Genomic DNA, 19,980 nt, shown 5'->3' with positions numbered 1-19,980 from the left:
GGGAGAGTTGCGTTAGAAAGAGCATCCAGCGTAAAAAAAAACATGTGCCAAATCAAATATGCGGATCACAAACCAGAGTTCCATACCAGATCGGTCGAGGCCTGGGTTTCCAACGACCGCCAGAGATATTGTTAGCTAACAGGGTAGCAGTAGAAATTGGGATACTGGTGGCTGAAGGAGGAGAAGGAGAGGAGAAAGACGTCTACAAAGACAGCAGGGAAATGAGAAGTGGAGGAGAGTGGAGGTTTGGGTGGGCACTTTAAATGTTGGTACTATGACTGGGAAAGAGAAAGAGGTAGCTGATATGATGGAGAGGAGAAAGGTAGATATGTTATATGTTCAGTAGACCAGAACATTGTTCAGAAGTTCAGAAGGCACCGAACATTGAAGGTGGGTTTAAACTGTTCTATCATGGTGTGGATGGAAAAAGAAATGGTGTAGGGGTGATCCTGAAGGAAGAGTACAGTAAGAGTGTAATGGAGGTGAAGAGAGTTTCTGATACACTGATGAACGTGAAGCTGGAAGTTGAAGGAGTGATGATAAATGTCAATGCCAATGCTCCACAAGTGAGTTGTGAGATGGAGGAGAAGGAAAAGAATTCTGGAGTGAGTTACATAAAGTGGTAGAAGGTGTACCTAGGAATGAAAGATTAGAGATTGGGGCAGATTTTAATGGCTTTCAATGGTTTAATGGTTGATGGACGAGTACATGTGTGTGAATGAGAGGGAGGGCAGTGGAGTGGTGCAGTTGCAGGGAGAAGAGGTGGTGAAGGTGGATGAGTTTAAGTAGCTGGGGTCAACAATGCAAAGGGTTGGAGAGAGTGTTAGGTAGGGGAAGAAAAGAGTGCAGGCAGATTGGAGATATGCATAGGGGTGTTGCACCTTAATGACATCTTCAACAGAGGTGCAAAATGTAATTAGCAATGCTCATTGTCAATTAAAATACAGTGGAGTAATAAAATACATCTATTGAAGGATAAATATATTTGAGTAGAGAGGGAAAGTTGCTTATAGCTTTCATACTCAATGAAACTAGGAAGTAGCCAAAAATGACATAAGTACAGTAACAAAATACTTTTACTCAAATACTTTTCCAAACAAGATATTGTTAATCAGGGTTGGAGAATACGTGAGCAATCTGTCTTTCAAGTAAGTCAAATAGCTTTTACATTTTCAATATAATGTAACAAAAGAAACAAAATTGTTACATATTACAACATCAAACTAATTAAAGTTAAGCAGGCCTTCACACAGGACTATAGAAACTCCTGTAACCTTCAACCCTTCAGTTTTGTAAATGACTTCATTGTAAATCGCTCTGGATTTGGGCATCTTTCAAACACCGTAAATCTTAATGTGCAAATATGTGCAAACAATACAAACACAGTTCTAGTATGGGGTAATGTGAAGGTGCAAATGCAGGTTAAATCTCTATCACGCCAAGAATTAGGCACGCGTGAACATGATCCAGAAGCACTTTTTTTCATCTGTCCCACTTTGCCCCAGTCAATGAGCTTTAGCCCAGAAAGAATGGCAGCGTTTCTAGATCATGTTGACGCACACCTCCTTCTTTGCATGACTGAGATTTTGTTGCCCCCTCCCAACTTTTTGGAGATGTGATGCAGCAATCAAATACAAATGACCTTTTTTCTCCTTCAAATGGTACATTTCCTGTTTAAACATTTCATATGTTTTCTATGTTCTGTTGTGAATAAAATATGGGTTTATGAGATTTGCAATTCATTGCATTCTGTTTTTATTTATGTTTTACACAGTGTCCCAAATTTTTTGGAATTGGGGTTGTATTATTTGTTTGCTATTGCTTCACTAGGGCAACTGAGCTAATGAGATTAAAGGTTCATTGCAAGGAAAAGCCTCTTACGTGTGCTCTAACAAAAAAGCTGACTGTAAAAATAATCTCATTTAACAAACCCATGTGCAGGACAAGCGTTTCACCAGACCTGACATCACTGTAGTCCCTGAGAGCAACAATCTGAAACAACATGGCTCAAGGTTTAGTCCTGTTAGCAATACTGTTAGCATTTAGCAACAATGCTTACTGCAATTTTTCATCCACACTTTTTACAGATTTAGCTAAAGTGCTTCTGGACAACTACTGCTTTCCAGAAAAACTTTTCGGTATGGAAGAGGTACTAAGATTCGCCAGTAGCATCACCGAGATCCTCAACATCCAAGATCCCAGTATACTTGCCCGTATACTGACAGATGGGGTTAGGAGTACAACTGGTGATCCTAGAGTGAAGGTCACATATGATCCAAGTTACATTCCAGCAGCACCTCCAGCAGTTCATGACATCCCACCAGAGCACCTGGCGGCTGTGGTCAAGAGCACAGTGAATGTAGAGGTCCTTGAAAACGATATCGCTTACCTGAAGATTCAACACATTATCGGTGAAGAGATCGCTCAGAAGATTGGGCCACTTCTTCTGCAGCATGTTTGGGACAAAGTTCTCCCCACATCTGCCATGATCCTGGACCTTCGTTACGCTGTTAGTGGGGAACTCTCTGGAATCCCTTACATTGTTTCCTATTACACTGATCCTGAGCCTCTTATCCATATTGACTCGGTGTACGATCGTCCTTCAAACATCACCACTGAGCTCTGGTCCATGCCGACTTTATTGGGAAAAAGATATGGAACATCCAAACCTCTGATCATTCTAACTAGCAGGAACACTGTTGGGATTGCAGAGGATGTTGCTTACTGCCTAAAAAACCTAAAACGAGCTACCGTTGTTGGAGAAAATACAGCTGGAGGATCGGTAAAAATTGACCAGATTAATCTCGGCAATACCGATTTCTACATTTCTGTACCTGTCGCTAAATCCACCAATCCCATCACTGGCAAAAGCTGGGAGGTCGTAGGAGTGGCACCAAACGTTGAAGTTGATGCCAATGATGCCATTAACACCGCACTCGCGATCATTAAGCTTCGTGCCGAAATCCCTGCAATTGTCAAATTGGCAGCATCTTTGGTTGCGCAAAACTATGCTTTCGACAACATTGCTGCTAACGTAGCGGAAAAGTTAGAGGCGCTAGTAGCCAGTGGGGAATACAGCATGATTTCCTCGAGGGATGAACTGAAAGCAAAGCTCTCAGCTGATCTCTTGGAACTGTCAGGGGACAAGTGCCTGAAAATGACAGACAACCCTCCTGTTCTTCCTCCTCTAATGGTAAGCACTGATATACTGGGTTTAAATGTTTGTTCCACCCACTTTTATACATATACAAATGATGTAATATTATGTCTATGTTTGAATTAATTGGTTTATTTTTTGTATATAAAGATCTCAAGCCCTGAAATGCTTGTGCCACTCATCAAAGATACGTTTCGCACGGAAGTGTTTGAGAACAACATCGGCTATATGCGCTTCGACATGTTTGGAGACTTTCTGCAATTCGCAGAGATCGCTCAGATCATCGTGGATCACGTTTGGGACAAAGTAGTAGATACTGATGCTATGATCATCGATCTAAGGTACATACACTCTTGTTTCGCCCGTTCTCTAGATGTACAGATGTGTAAAAGAACTTTGATTTTATTAATGTACTGTAAATATAAATGATGGAGATTTGTTTGAAAATGCATTCAGGGTTGACATCATTGTTCATGCTTATCGTCTGAGCTCCCGATTGAGGTCATGCAAATGATCTATGGGTAAATCATCTCTAAGTTCGCTGGATTTTTCAGGCATAGAAGCATCTAGACCTCATCCTTTAACAACAGTTTTTTTGGCTTGAAGCAGTAATTTAAAAGAATAAGAAAATCTGGGAATGTAAACTATGTATCTGGGAAATCTGGGAATGTAATGAAAGAGGCACTCACATTGCTTTTCAATTTAACATAAAAGCAAATAAATATAAATAAAATGTAAAAAGTTCAATATAATGAGATATGCTGAAGAAGCTCATACTGGAGTCGAATGGATACTTTTGATTGTAATTATCACATAAATCACTGCAAATGTACCTTCGTTTTCTATTATGGCTTCCACAAAGTAGATGGTGAAACAAGGTCACAAGTTCAAATCCCAGCACCACCAAGCTGCCATTGCAGGGCGCTTGAGCGAAGCCTTTACCCATCAACTGCTGGGTTGTAAGTCGCTCTGGATAAGATCGTCTGCCAAATAATGTAAATGTAAACCTATATAAAATATGGCCAGTATTTCTGTAATTTTGATATTAAATCAAGATTTAACGTGAACTCGTCACTGCAAACACGATTATAATGACATTGTATATACAATACATTGAATACCTCTATTCATGTTCATTCTTTTTTTAATTATTTATGAGAACTCTTTTTTTGAAGGAACAACATCGGAGGGTCCACCAACCCGATCGCAGGAGTGTGTTCTTACTTCTTTGACGAAGACATGCAGATTGTGCTGGACAAACTGTACGACAGATCCTCTGGCACCACAAAAGTACTCGTCACCCTTCCCGAGTTGACAGGTTGAGCATATTTGAATTTTGTATTTTTTTTTTACTCTGAAACGATACCTGAAATGATCACACCCATCCTTTTCTCAGGCAGAAGATACGGCTCCAAGAAAGGCCTACTGATCCTGACTAGTAGAAAGACGTCTGGTGCAGCAGAGGAATTCGTTTATATCATGAAGAAGTTCGGCCGTGCCATGATTGTTGGCGAACTCACCCAAGGCTCCTGCCAGCCGCCGAAAACCTTCCAAGTGAGCGATGGTGATGGCGTTCTGGTGATACCCATCAGCCATTCAGACACTACCCAGGGTCCTGCCTGGGAGGGAACCGGGATTGCACCTCACGTTTCAGTGCCTGAAAGTGAAGCCCTGGATGTGGCCAAGGGTATACTCAAAAAGCACTTTTTAAAGCAGAAATAATGTTCTGGAACTAGAGATGTTAGTAAAGCCAGATGGTCAGAAAGGGGGAAGAGTTCGAAAACTGGAAGCCATTGTACTTACTTGTGCTTACTTTTGTGTTACTTCTAAAACCTTCTGTAGTCCCTTTCTTTCAGCCGAATCTAATTAGAGATTCATGGCATACACAAATAAACACAATTAAATGTTGGAAATGATTAAAATAGTACTTCATTTTATATATGTGGAACCATAAAAAAAGTCCTGTCTGTTTTGTCAGATTCTGTTTTGCACTGTAACATCCAAATGCTAATCTGATCAGTATTAAATAAACATGTATAGTCTGGAATGTCTCAAAAGTACAGAATTCCCAAGAGTCCTTACATTATAATTTCTTTTTTTCTTGTTTTCTCATGATTATGACTTTATTTTATTCATTTAAATAAATGTATTTCATTAGGGGTTTATTTTTTGTATTCAACATAAGAACGTGTTCTAATAATAACCATAACCATTTGTGTGAGCGGGTTATTATCCATGATGCTGCAATGATGCTGCCTCTAGAACATGCTCTTGTGCCGAAAAAGTAGTGAGTACTGATCACGAGGAAACAATGTTTGTTATGTCGAGATAACGAGAAAATTAAGTCATGATAACGAGAAAACAACTTGGTAGGTTGCCCTCTTACGACTTCCATACGAAAGCACATTTTAGTGTCTTATTTATATTTGGGAACGCTGAACTGCATCCAAGCAGGAAAAAGAATGAAGAATCACATGATTCAATAATCTTTTATAGACCTCATAACCTCGCATATTTTGAACATGAGGAAATAATGTGAAACAGCAATACATCCAGAAGATGGCGCTACACCACAATTATGTACTGCGAGTGCAACGTGACAACAGTAAAAAAATAATAAAAATAATAAAAATAAAAACCCACCTCATTTATTATTAATTGTGTTTTTGGATAAAAATCCAAGTAACAATTCTATTAAAATAAATGAAAAGCCTGGTATGAATCCAGTCCAGCAGCTACCAGAGGTTTGAAGTTTCAACCCAGGAAAATCTAAGAACCATGGAATGTCTAAAAGATATGGCATTGTGGTAGGTACAGGGCTGTTACTGAACTTTCACTGGAGGTTCCTATTGTTTCGGGGCCCCCTGGTGGCTCGGAGGACCCTGAGAACATTAAAGAACGAAACGACTAAGATACTTAAAATTCTAAATGTAAAATAAGTGGAAGCATTAGGATTTGGACATGTGTGTGTGGACAGAATTTTCTGAATAAAAGCTAGATATGTGCTACACGAATATATTGCATAATATACCTACCCCCTACCTTGTAGGGTGGGCAGGTGGCTAATAAACTGAGTATGGACATTGATACTCATGATTGAGATTCCATTCTGACTGGGAAACTGAAGAAGCAAGTTAATAGAAAAGGTGAATAACAATGAAAACTATTGTCTTGGGCCAGCCAGTAACTATGCTACCATATGATTTGCGAATTTGTATAATACGGAAGTCCTAATAGGTCATGTATTATATTTTATAGCATTATAATATATCATTAGGGCCACAAAATGAAAATCAAGCCATGCATCATAGATGAACAAGCTTATAAACGGCCAGAAATGGGAAATAATGAAGTATAAATACTGAGTTATTGTACTTTACTTCACTATTTGTGTTTCAGACAACTTTTTACTTTCACTCAATTTTATTTTACAAAAATATCTGTACTTCCTACTTCTTACATTTTCAAACTAGGCTCGCTACTTAAGTTTTGTAGGTGTATCATTTCCTGGCTCTCACACACCAGAGACGTAGGCTAGCATATGACGCTAACAAGCAAGGCAGAAGGCAACAAGAAGTCTTGGGTTAATGTGGATGAGACAGAGGGGGTCAGGGATGTAAACATGACTGAGGACAGAGATATTCCTGATTGTCATCATCTTTTCTCTGCTTGTGTTCTCTATGGTGGTTGTTCAGTCGGGATACATTCATTATTTAACAACATTTGAGATTCATTTGTATTAATATACTAATATGATGTGAGGTCCAGGTACCAGTATGACACTAAAACAGGCAGTAATTAATGGCTATTTAAGTACAAGTAAAAGCCCAAACATCATTACTTTAACTTGAGTGGAAAAGTGAAGTCAGTAGTTCAACTTTTACCAGAGTTTTTTAAAACATGACAATCTGTACTTCTACTTCAGTGAAGGATGTGTGTGTGTTTTTGACAGCTTTGCCAACAGCTTTGTTTTAGGAGGGGTGATCCATGGTTGTATCAATGGTAGGTCTTACTAGGAACCATGTTAAGGTCTGATCATCAATCTAGCTGGGTCACGATAGCTGAATCCAATGTTGAACATCTTATTAATGCCATAAAAATCACCTTGAACGGGTAAATGCATTACTTACTGGGTATTATACATATAAAACCCAGTAATTAATATTAATTTGGTTAATCTTTAAAATCTTATACTACGGAATCACGAGAAAACAAGTCTAAATAAATAAATAAATAAAAATTATTAATATGTGTTACTGAATATTCAATTCAATTCATTTTTATTTGTATAGCACTTTTAACAATGAACATTGTCTCAAAGCAGCTTTACACATATTCTCTTAGAACTTCTGTAGTATGAGATGTTAAAGATTAGGGAATATATTCATATGCTTAGACCCATAGCAATGCATTAACATATTCTGGGTATGTTTTTTGGCATTAATAAGGTTAAATTAATCAGTCCTCAACATGGGTACTAGCAAGAAATACCATGAGTACTACCATTGATCAGCTCCCTAAACCAAAGCCATCTGTAAGCTAATTTAACAGCCTCTATGACATTAAGAACCCTGCCTTTTGACACTTTTATCAGCTCCTGACTTTCTGACTTAGCGTACTCCCTTTTTGCATCATCAATGTGGTGTTACCAGGGTACTGTCAGCAAAATAACAAGGAACATAACTGGCTGTGGTAAAGTTAGTAATGTTAGATGGGAACTTGAGCCACTTGCCCAAGTCAACTCTTATCTCCCAAACAAATGTATTGCTGAGTTGGCCTGCCAGTGTCCTGGGCAGAGGCTTGGAAAGTTGTCCAGCTCTTTCAAAGGATATTTTTGCATGGAGGGCAGTTGCCCCTGTTGGGTTTTATGGCAGTTCGGAAAGTAACTTCCATCATAGAACCTGTCTGGTCATAACCTTTTCATATAGATTCTTAGGATTTGTTTCAGCGACTCTTTTCTATTAATAAAGATGCTGTGTGTGCTGAATGTGGATATGTGATGGACTTGACAGGACAGGACTGAATAAAAAAATTTGTGTGCTAAGGGTCTGGCTAAGACTCGGCTCGGCTTTGTCCATGCCTGCTTGCAACACTTCCTAGCTTCTGTGGATCCTTGTTCTAAGGAAGCTACCTTGGCCTGATTGTCCAAAATCTACCCTCCCTAGTTTTGCGTTATTCATAATTTAGTTGAACCTCTGCCAAATCGGAATTCTTGTGATCTATACGGGATGTCAATTTACAGCATTTGTCAGACGCCCTTATCCAGAGTCCCTTATACTTATCTCATTAATACGTTAGAGCAATTAAGGGTTAAGGGCCTTGCTCAAGGGTTCAGCAGTGGCAACTTCGTGTTGCTGGGATTCCTATCCCAACAAGCGATTACTATGATGGGCTACCTAAGAAGAGTAAACCTAATGTTCTTTTTCTTTTTACAGGTTTTAAGGTCATTTCCCAATGAGAATGGCTACCCATTATTTGTTTTTTTTTCTGTCCTCCAACAGGGGTCTTTGTTTGCTTTTCCAGCTGTTCCCAGCTGCTTAGACTGAAATGATTGAACGAAGATCATTCTATTTTCTCATTCTGGTCAACGAGCTATTGTTGTCCTGAATGAGCACTGGCCAGCGGAAGTTCATAGCAGGATGTAGAGTGGTTTGTGCAATGCACAGCACTTTCTTACTTCCTCGTGCCTTTTGTTTTGAGAGGATGCTTGAAGACTATCGGGAGAGCTTTTCTGTAGAATCTTCTCAGGAGAAATAGACTCTGTATGGGGATGTATTTGTATGAGCATAGATTAGTGGTTAAGGCATTGGACTTTGGGTCCAAAGGTCATGAAAAGTCAGCTGTATGAAAAAGACTGACTTTGTTAGACATTTTCAATCAATAATGAAAAAATAATTAAAAAGCCTATTAGTGAGGACACTACTGGGTTGTTGAGTATTATATGACATCATAGCTTTTGTGCTTAGAGCAGGGCAGTGGGAATGGGAGGCATGTCCTGGTCAGGGTTGAGGTGGATTTGGAGTGTAATAACCTGGAATAATGGAAAGGGGAATATACACAGGATAGGATGCCAATCCAACCGCAGGGCATCATGCAAACATATTCATAATTGGGGAGATGCTGGATGAAACATAAAGGTTTGGAATTTAAATTTAAGCTCAATATCAAAGTTGGACCCTTTAGATGTGAGGTGTTTCAGCCCACCCAATCTCTACCCACTGCACCACCATGCTGCCCATCAACAGTAAGAAAAAACAATACAACATGAGAAAATACTTTCTTTTGCTGACATAATCAGTGATTATCTATAATCATTATCTTTTAATGAATATAACATATACCTTAAATATATATCATTAAAAAATCCTACATTTCTTCAGATATGGCAGATGAATTTATGGTCTTGTCTTTGGACATAAAACAATTACATAATACAGGCTAACTAAATTAAATTTTTAGTTTTATTCAGGTTATTTTTCAGTTTATATTACAGATGCAATGATTTTCTTCTCTTTCTTCTTCTTTCTTGTGAATGGGTTTGGTGTTTCATGCAGGTTGCCATCACCAACATAAAGCTTATAACTGTCAGGAAGGCAACGTCCAGTTCCGGTTCCCCGCCGTGGAGGTGGCTCTGCCTCGGCGGTCCGCCAGGGGCTTTACTCAGCCTCCGGCCTTCGACGAGAACGGGGCTCAGTTTCCGGTAAGCCCCGCAAACTGCTCTACCCCGCTTCCGGCACTCACCAGGGTTGTCTCTCTCTTACAGGTCTCCGTGGGAGAGAGAGCGCCTAACCAGACCATCCGGAGCAACGTCGTCCCGTTCCAGGACATCCGGGTGGTCGTCGCTCAGCCTCCGGTCCTCGCCGAAGTCGGCGTCCAGGTCTCCATGGTGGACAGGGCTCCGTTCCCGGCCCTCCTGGATGTCGTCGGTCGGCCCCAGGTCTCCGTGGTGGACGTCCTCCTCCATCCGGTCTCGGCCGAAGGCATTCCTCCGCCTCCAGCCTCCCCTGAGTGCCTCGTGCAGCTCCTGGCCCCCGTAGGAGACGTCTCTCCGTCTTCAGTCGACGCCGGGGGTTTCGCTCCGCTTCGGGCCGCGGTGCTGGAATGTACACCGCTCCTGGTCCCCGTAGGTGACGTCTCTCCGTCTCCGGTCGACGCCAGGGGTTTTGCTCTGTTACTGGCCGCAGCGTTGGGAAGTGTTCCGGTCCTGGGTCCTGCTGTGTCCGTGTTCCCCTTCCGGCTCTCCTCAGGGGTGGTCGCTCCGCCTCGGGTCCTCCCTGGCTTTCCCCGGCTCCAGAGCGGTTCCAGCCGGGTCCCTTCAGGCCCTGAACGATCGGGAAGGCCCTCCTCCGAGTGCCCCGGCCCTCCGGGCGTTCCATGGGTTGTGGGCGTCCGGTGCCGCCCCTTCGGGGGGGGGTGGTGTCAGGAATCCCCCTGCCACGCCCCCCGCGGAGGCTGTCATAACCCGGGATTCCCACCCGCACCTCGCTCCGGTTCTCGTGCATGCCCCGCCCGCACGAGGCTCAGTGCAATCGGGCTCATCCCGAACACCTGGGATCAATCATGTTTGTGTCTGTGCAGGTTCCCGGTGGTGTTTCTCCGCGTCAGCCTTTCCCGCTACGCACCTTCTGTTCCCGGATTCCCCGCTTTCCCCACGGTGACGGCTTTCTTCCCCAGCGCACCTCGGATTTCCGACGCCTCTCCGTCGCTGCCTCCGCGTTGTGCTTCCTCCACGCCTCACCGAGGATATTACCCAAGGAACTGCCTTTTGCCGGTTTTATCCCGCTCTGCGGGTATTTTGTTTTGGCTCTGCCTTCTTCATTTAATAAAGACGCCGGCTTCTACTTCTGCCTCCGCCTCCGTGTTCGCCGCGTGACAATAACTAGCCACTGTAGAGATGGACTTAATTTTCCACATTAAATGCATACAGTAGCCTACTGTACAGCAAGGGTTCTAACACACCATTGGTAAATAGGAATAAAGAATAAAATGAATAAAGAATCAGTATTATTTATTAAATATGATCAATTATATTATATAATAAGTAATATATGAGTAAATGATAATTAAATAAATATTTACTTACTGTACAAGCAAACAATTTATGGACAGGATTTAATGTGTAAAATAATATTTAAGCTTGTTATTAGATTCCTCTTGTTGGAATGACCCCAACCCCCGTGGTCAATTGGTCCCGGGCCAAACAGAATGCATACATACTTACATTATTTCCATTTTATTTATTATCTGATTCTGAACGATGTTTTATTTTGGAATATTACTGGATTCTCTCAGCCACATCTGTCTATGACTCACTCTTGATGCATGTGAAGATGCCTCGGTCACATGTTTTGCCTACATCCGCTACCTTCTTAAAGGGGCTCCAGCTGCTAACACATAATACATTACCGCTAAATTCAAACCTCCAAGCTAGCCAAATTAACAAAAAAAACAACACAGTGGATTCACGTTTATTTTTATTGTAAGAAAGGATTCCTATTCAGTTGTATTTCCACGCTTCACCACTGGATACTAAGAGGTCGTGAAGCAATTCGAAAAATCCCAACATAACTGCATGGATTGTCGTAAGTGGAAGGCTAAACCTGAGACCCATAAAATGGCTGATCTTCCTCCAGCATGCTTGAGACTTCACAAACCACCCTCCTACAGTACTGGTATGGATTGTTTTGGACCTTTCCAAATTAAAATAGGCCTACACCTGGAGAGAAGATGGGGAATAATCTTTAAATGTCTTACAACTCGATGTGTACATATTGAGCTTCTCACAGCTATAAACACTGATTCCTTCCTCATGGCTCTGAGGAGATTTAAAGCACACAGAGGCACCCCTTCAAAACTGATATCTGACCAAGGCACTAATTTCCAGGGTGGAGAGAGAGAGTTAAAGATGCCTTAAAGAATTGCAGCTAGGAACTTTAACGGCATCTTGCCAAACAAAAGATTGAATATCGGTTCAACCCACCAAATGCCCTTTACTTTGGTGGCAGCTGGAAAAGGAAGATCCGATTTCTTAAAAATGCCCACCTTACAGTAGTAGGTGCACAAACAGTAACAGAAGAAGTTCTTCAAACAGTACTTATTGAGATAGAGGAAATCCTTAATAGCAAACCTCTAGATTATGTCTCCTCCAATGTAGCAGATTTAGACCGAATTACCTCAAATCTTCTGCTCATGAGGCGGCCAGACAGCTCTTTCCCTCAAGTGATATACCCTGCCGATGAATACATAGGACGACGAAGATAGAGACAAAGTCAAGTTCTTACTGATAATTTTTTGGTCAAGCTTTGTGAGACACTACTTACCCAATTTCCAACTACGACACAAATGGCATGCAGAGACTAAAACCCTTGCAGTTGGATCTGTTGTTATGATTGTTGATCCCCAGTTACCACGAGCCCTTTGGTTGATCGGGAGAGTGTTAAGGACATTCCCTGGAGCAGATGGACAAGTAAGGTCTGCAGAGGTCAACATTAAAGGTCAATTATACCCAGTTACAAGTCTAATTAATCTACCAGAGATAGCAGATGAGGATGACATCAAGATCAAACCGACAGACTTTTAACTTAGATTTAGGAGCAAATATGCCATGCATATTTGGGGGCGGCATATTTAAAGGATTAAAGGATTCCTATTCAGTTGTAATTACACGCTTCACCACTAGAGGCAGACAAACAGTATACCAAGCAATGACAAGTTACCTATAACATCACAGTGCACCATCCTCCATCAAGAGTATAAAAGGCCAGAACACCGAGTGGCCATTCTACATCGAGCAACCTGTCACTCAGCACTGACCATTCAGCAGTGGTCATTCAGCAGTTGCCCCTCAGCATGCATTCTGCATCACGCAACCTACCAAACAGCAGCTTACAGAAGACAGCAAGAATCACCTCATATACGATTAATTTTATACCCAGTAAAGATGAGTGTTCTGAATCCTGTACTGTGTTTTTACTGACACGCTGGGGCGAGTACAATCCCCTGATCAGCGCACACAGATAGTAAAAATCCTTATATGGTTCTTCGAGCCGGATAGGAAAACTTCCTAACAATTATATTTAGAAAATACCAGTTTTTATGCTCGTATCATTTTATTTTGTTGTATTTATCTGCCACACCTTAAAGGCTGGTCCATGAAAATATTGTCTGACATTAAACCGGTCCGTGGCACCAAAAAGGTTGGGAACCACTGCTCTAGAGCATCAGGCTTGGAGGTGGGACCTCCATAACCCTAACAAACATATGCACTAATTCACCAATCAAGACGGCACCATAAGTCCAATGATTAAAAAAATTTCTCAAAACCAGTTAATATCATTGTTTAAATGTGGGTCCTCATCCTCTGGATGCAATGAGACTGTGTGCAGTGAAGAACAAATCCAACTTTTCTGCATTCTGACTTGATGGTGGTAAAACGATCTCTCTGGGGCTGTTATGCAAAAAGCTAAACAGGCACACAAAAAAGCACAGCTCGTGGTGCAGCAATGTGAGCTGTCATCATGTATTTTTGTATTATAACGCAATATAGTAATATAATGTAATTTTGTTTTCTTCTTCTTCTTTCAGCTTCTCCCATTAGGGGTCGCCACAGCAGATCATCAGTCTCCATACCCCCTCTTGTCCTCTAGAACCAGTCCAGTTGACCTTTGATATTTATTTTTTTATTTTTTATTTTATTTTTTTTTAGTGATGACCACATAAGTATATAAAAAGTAAGTGTATAAAATAACTGTCTTTGTCTAAATTAATAGGGGAAGAAATTATATTTGTTTCTGCAATTTTGTCTAGGGCCTCCAAATCTCTAGAACCTGCCCTGTGTACAGGAGAAAGCCACAGAAAACTAATTATAAGCTTAGAATTCAAATTAAAAAGTGTTCGAGCACGTCTAACCCAAAGTGGTTTACAGCCAGATTTTGTGAACATTTAGTAAAATTTACAGATGGAAGGTTTCCTGGATTGGAGATTGGAGAAATTCTTTTTATTTAATTTTTTTTCAAGGAGCAAAAGTCTGGTGAAGAAAATTATTTGGTTCTAAATCTGCTCATTTGCAAACTTGCCTTAAAACCTAGACTCTTAAAGCACCAGTTCTCATGCTACTGGTGGTGTTCATGCTGAAAGAAAAGGTTTTTTTCCTACAAGGGATGAAATATGACACCAGGTCTCCTTCTTGCTGCCAAGTCCCTGCCTCTGGACTCAGTGTGTTGAGGGGGCTACACGTCTCTGCTTCGCGCTTGCGTCCTGAGCATGGAAAAAAGCTTTTTAACACCGTTTATTTGACTATAATATAACTTTTTTTCTTTTTTTCTATTATTAATGGTGTCATTTTCTTTTTTAGATTTTTTGCGCAAGTAAAAGGCGCTGACGCTTTTCGCAGCAGAAGCTCAACACCTGGAAACCTCTGTCGGAATCTAATAAGAGCAAAAGACGGACTTATATTTTTTTTGGTGTTTTTCATCCTTTCTTTTTTCGTATACATATATGTTTTTTTTTCCTTTCACTAGACGTCTCGGGGATAATGAAAAAAAATTATTTATTTATTATTAATTTTTTATACTTTTGTTAATTTGCGCGACTGAAAGTGAGGATGGTGGGCTCCGTGAAGAAGATGTTTCTCGCACTGGTCGTTTTGGAGATTTTGCTCTTCGCCATCACTGGGGTGGCAGAGGGACAAGAAGAGGACCAGGAGAGGTCTTGTCAAGGTGCCTTCGACTTGTATTTTGTCCTTGACAAGTAAGTCTTTAATCTGTATTTATATCTTTTTTTTTTTTTTTTTGTCTCTTTTGTCCTAAAGGAACATTGATAATTGTTTGTTCATTTGTTCCATATTTCTTGGGGGTTTTAACCTGTAAGCTGTTTTGACTCAGACCTTTATTGGTGCTCATTTGTTCAAGATTATTTACCAATATTTCAAGTGAAGCTAGAAAACAGAGAGAAAGAAAGAAAGAAAGAAAGAAAGAAAGAAAGAAAGAAAGAAAGAAAGAAAGAAAAAAAGAAAGAAAGAAAGAAAGAAAGAAAGAAAGAAAGAAAGGAAATTGATTTAAAGAAAGAAAGGATTGCATGCTAAATGAAGAAAGAAAGAAAGAAAGAAAGAAAGAAAGAAAGAAAGAAAGAAAGAAAGAAAGAAAGAAAGAAAGAAAGAAAGAAATAGGCTGTTGCATGCTAAAACAAAGAAAGCAAAAAAGACAATGATTGCATGCTGATAGATAGATAGATAGATAGATAGATAGATAGATAGATAGATAGATAGATAGATAGATAGATAGATAGATAGACAAGAATTATTGTACATGCTGAAAGAAAGAAAGAAAGAAAGAAAGAAAGAAAGAAAGAACGAAAGAAAGAAAGAAAGAAAGAAAGTGTCTAGGCACTCAGTGCGAATCCGTCCTTCTTGTTTTTGTGTAATGACACAAACAGGATTGTGCTGAATAAGCATCATAACAATCTCCTTGTGAGGTTTTGTTTTTTTTCTTCTTCTTCTCTCCACACACACACACACACACACACACACACACACACACACACACACACACACACACACACACACACACACACACACACTTCATCTGAGATACAGGGACGAGCGAGACGACTCCGTTTCTCAGGATCTTGTTTTGCAGGATATCTGAGTCAGTATCCACGGCCTACTTTTTTGGCTCTGATTCTGATGCCACATGGGAAATGTCTGTGGTGTCCGAGCTCAGCATTCGTCCTAAAAAAAGTTCTGAGTTAAGATGAGAAGAGAAGAGAAGAAATGAAGTATTTCTTTTATTGAAGCCTCGTTCGCTTATTCATGGTTTTCTATTGAAAAAAATTAATGTGTTTAAGTAGATTTCATTTATAGGCTTCATTCATTATAGCCAAATGTGGGGTTCTGGATCTGACCTTCGACCATTAGATAATGAAAAACATTAGCGTGTGGAAATTCATTTTATTAGCGTGTAAATGCTAATTATTACTCCCAAATGTACACACAAAACGAAAATGGTGTTGTTTTGGAGGCGTGATTGGATCAGTCAAGGTTGTGTTCTACATAGCGTTCTTCGATGAGCGAAACAGGAACAGATGAAGGATCTCAATGCTTTTACAAGGTTTTGGAAAACGTGATACTTAGCAAACTTGCTTACACACAAGTGTAGGCTCATAAAACCTTTCTTTCGTGTGTGTGTGTGTGTGTGTGTGTGCGTGTGTGTGTGTGTGTGTGTGTGTAAGATCCAATTTATGGATGACTTCTACCAGAAGAAAAATTCATAAATTCATGTTTCATGTCCATAGGATACAGTCTGGATCCATCACGACCCTGATCATAGTAAATTAGCTCCTGGAGATCTATGAAGAATGGAAAAATGAAGTAACCCAAAACAATCAAAATGTGATTCTGGTTTCAGAGAAAATACAAGGTGGTATCGTAAAAAGTTTCGAGACTATCAGATGGCAGCACAAAGCTGCATGCACAGTCACAGGAAGCGCCGACCTACATAAGCCATTGTGCCAAAAGACTTCGTCCTGTGTACACCAGGAGCTGTGCAACTGCTGCTATTCTGAACATGTTCCTGAAGATGTAGATCCAGCACAAAGGAATCACAGTAGGTGCTTGACACACTTAGAAAAGAAGACTTCCAGGATTCCTGAGGAACGCTGGGAGCGCTGTATATCTGTGCAAGGGGACTATTTTAAAAGTGATAGTGTGTAAACATAGATAAATGAAGTACTTTCTTGTAAAAAAGGAGCTAGTCTCGAAACTTTTGATGCCACCTCGTATAAGCAAGAAAGAGATAAAAACCACAAGTATTGCCACAAGCAGCGATGCTGGGGGTCCAATCAAAATGCCTATTGTAATTATCCAAACACATCTTATTAACCCGAACATTTGCATTTTTAGCAAGTAAATTGGGATTCGTTTTTTTTTTTCATTACAGTTTGTATTGTATTGCTTTTGGGGCAGTAATTAGATCTCACTTTAGCCGGTTTTCTGTTGCTAATGCAACTGTTTTGGATTGATCCACAGGGTTTTTGGTTCTGGAAAGTAATTATTTAACAATGCCGTTATGTTCAGCAGACGTCCCTTTCATGTGCGTCCCGACGGCAAAATAGTGAACTTCTTCTGTTTATCCAGCAAACATTCTTCACTTGAACCTGGTCGTTGCATCATGTGGGTAATGACAAGCAGTTCGGAGCAGCTGCAGCGTGTAAATTCACTCCCGACACACTGTTTTTCTAGGACACCTTGAAATCCAGATGATGGGCTTGGATGGAGGAGCCGTTAGCTCTGGCACCATTAAAACATTACTACACTGTTACAGATTTTTATGGAGGGGTTGAAAGTGAGGAAATACAATGAAAAAAGAAAATAGTCTGCTAAAACATGGCTTTCAAAGCTAACAGACACTGACTTGAAGAGATACTTCTGGATAATCTAACATGAGATTGCAGTTCTATTTTTTGCCACAGTGCCAGGAATATATGTTTATAACCAGTTCTTTAGCCATTATGGGGCCTGAAAGAGGGATGATCTGGATTAGTGTAGTGCTGACTCTGCACAAAGCTTAAACTACTCATTCGTCATTCCTTTGTGTGCTGTTTTGGAGGTTTGCCTGAAACTGGATTAGAAAGCAAGATATCTATGAAGTCAGGTCTCATTTTGAATTAGGTTGCATAAAAGTTGTATTTCTTTTTACCTGTTGTTATATATGACGACACTTTAATTGAAGTGTTCTTTAGAAATGCAGATGGGGATTGCGTTTTGGGTTCCATAGAGTAATGGAGCCGTGTGAAATCTACAGGGTGACATCATTAATTAGCTTTGCTGAATCAACAAATTGTCAAGTAACACATTTCACAGCCAATATACTGTGTGTAAATCTATGTATACATTTTGAAGCATCAATTGTATTCAATTGTGTTCATCAACGAATTCACTGTTTTTCTGCCTTGTCTATCATACTATCTTGTCCAGATAAAAACATCTAGTGTATGTGGAAAACTTAATCAGGCTGTTGTGACTCGCGGATATCTTCGGAAAATAATAATAAAAAAGCGCTGTTTAAACATTCAATTCAATTTAGATTAAAGCAACTGTGCCACAAAATAGTTCATCGAGGTTCTCACATGAAAATGGCCACTTCCTCCCGCAAAACACTGTTTGGACAGGTGAGAAAAGTGCTAGCTAGGCACCAGGATTGCTGTTACCTCCGAAAGTCTGATCCGTCCAAGATCAACAGGCTGCATTGTGAGGTTAGGAAAACGAAAGTTGAAAATGTTGACGAGTCCTCCGTCTGACCCGTTGTATTTGCTATTCACCGAGCTTCACGTTCATTTGCCATTCATCGCTCCACGTTAACCACGTTTTCATCAGATGAATCAGACTGCGTCTTTGCTTTCTGAGTTTTAAGCCGAAAACGATTCATTAGCAAGCTTTTACCCTACGCTACGAACTTGTTTGAGCTAAAACTAAACAATTAACTCATCCGTGAGGTTCTATTGTATCTTCTTCAACATGTCGTACTTTATAAATACACTCACTAAAAAAGTCTGCGGTTGGTGTCCAGACTTTGTTACATCAAGCTAAATGAAGACCTGTTTTTGTTGAGGTAAAGATCCTCTAAAGTCGGCTGAGTCAGAAAGTTAGCGTCTATTTCAAGAATCAATTACATCATTTCCCGTGTGTCAATAATGAATCATCTATGCCTCCGACAGAGTTCAGGAAATGTTCAACCTTCACAAGGGTTTTATTGCATTGCCTGAAGCACAAAGTGGGCAAAAAAAGGGGCAAAAAAGGGGCCTTGTTATAGAGACGAGATGCCATTTTCCATGCTTTTTTTTCAGACCTGAAGGATTTTAGTTAAGAAACAGATAGAAATTAATTGAACTGTCCAGCGTGGAATGTGAATCTTATACACACATACACTAATAGACCTCTTTTCTCCTCAGGTCAGGAAGTGTGAAGCACCACTGGCATGAGATTTACTCTTTTGTTGAGAGTTTGGCTGAGAAATTTATCAGGTATATGCGAATTTCTGTGCTTTTATTTGTATTTTTTATCAATACTCCCCAGGTAATGTAGGGATTTTACAGCCTTTGTAGGATATAGAAAGAAATTTGAGATTATTGGCTTAATACAAGTATTAACACTTTTTTTGCATTCTAGCCCCTTGCTTCGGATGTCCTTCATCGTGTTTTCAACCAGAGGAAACACGATAATGAAATTGACAGAAAACAGGTATCGGATTCAGTAACAATAAAATGAAACGATTGCTGGTGTTGTTGCAAAAGGAAAGCAGTATAAGGGTAGTGTATGTGACTCATGGGGTTTGACATCTGTTTTTCGCAAGACTGAGGTTTACCTGACATAGGTAGTGGAGAAGCAAAACACAGTAGGGGGTTTAAGTAAATACTCGAAAGAGTGCTGAGAATACTGTTTAGTCAAACTACAGTACAATTCATGTGAATTATCAGAAGTGTAAAGAGGTGAAAAAGCTAATTCCTAAAATACAAATTAAATTGTACACATCAACACTGCATTTACTCATTATGACAACATTAAGAGCAACACAACAGTGTCTTCAACATGTCAGAATGTAACATGTAGGTCCAAAAAATGGCATTAAAGCGACCTTTTACAAAAGTATCTTTAGTTAACAAATCAAATGACAGTATCACGTAACAAAGTTAAAGAATTTAGTATCCAAGAAAGAAATAAAATTTAATAATTTGAAATAAAGTCAAACCAAATATTCAGAGCTGACTGTGATTTGATGCAGCTCTCAGACAAAAGCTTCTCAAAAGCTTTTTGCAATTTTTGCTCTTTT

The 19,980-nt window shown here is 40.1% G+C and overlaps 3 protein-coding genes and 1 long non-coding RNA gene across 5 annotated transcripts in view; 3 read left to right on the top strand and 1 right to left on the bottom strand.

Annotated features, from left to right (window-relative positions):
- Positions 1 to 19,980, top strand: part of prkar1ab (protein kinase, cAMP-dependent, regulatory, type I, alpha (tissue specific extinguisher 1) b) — a 216,246-nt gene that overhangs the window by 68,188 nt on the left and 128,078 nt on the right. The window lies entirely within an intron of this gene.
- Positions 1,924 to 19,980, top strand: part of LOC310734722 (retinol-binding protein 3-like) — a 25,089-nt gene continuing 7,032 nt past the window's right edge. The window contains exons 1-4 of one of the 2 annotated variants that reach the window (XR_014536120.1): positions 1,924 to 3,193; positions 3,308 to 3,498; positions 4,333 to 4,475; positions 4,554 to 4,976. Coding sequence is in view for 1 of the 2 variants with exons in the window: in XM_083557117.1 (XP_083413243.1) it covers positions 2,003 to 3,193; positions 3,308 to 3,498; positions 4,333 to 4,475; positions 4,554 to 4,879 (1,851 nt within the window). In the remaining variant the exon portion in view is untranslated. Of the gene's footprint in view, positions 3,194 to 3,307; positions 3,499 to 4,332; positions 4,476 to 4,553; positions 5,064 to 19,980 lie in introns of those variants that run through there. The other variant, XM_083557117.1, reaches the window with a different exon arrangement.
- The window catches only part of antxr1c (ANTXR cell adhesion molecule 1c), a 26,524-nt gene continuing 20,904 nt past the window's right edge, over positions 14,361 to 19,980 (top strand). The window contains exons 1-3 of the mRNA XM_083557134.1: positions 14,361 to 14,905; positions 19,103 to 19,174; positions 19,320 to 19,391. Of these exons, the coding sequence (XP_083413260.1) occupies positions 14,760 to 14,905; positions 19,103 to 19,174; positions 19,320 to 19,391 (290 nt within the window). The 5' untranslated portion in view covers positions 14,361 to 14,759. The remainder of the gene's footprint in view (positions 14,906 to 19,102; positions 19,175 to 19,319; positions 19,392 to 19,980) is intronic.
- On the bottom strand, positions 14,954 to 16,992 carry LOC310734796. Its single transcript, XR_014536138.1, has 2 exons — positions 15,692 to 16,992; positions 14,954 to 15,653 (listed from the first exon to the last, which is right to left on the bottom strand). It is a non-coding gene; the product is annotated as an uncharacterized lncRNA (long non-coding RNA).

Source organism: Silurus aristotelis, assembly GCF_946808225.1.
Source record: "Silurus aristotelis genome assembly, chromosome: 12".
In the NCBI taxonomy this organism is placed as follows: domain Eukaryota; kingdom Metazoa; phylum Chordata; class Actinopteri; order Siluriformes; family Siluridae; genus Silurus; species Silurus aristotelis.
Note: the sequence above shows the minus strand (reverse complement) of the source record. Positions and strands in the feature narration are given on the sequence as shown.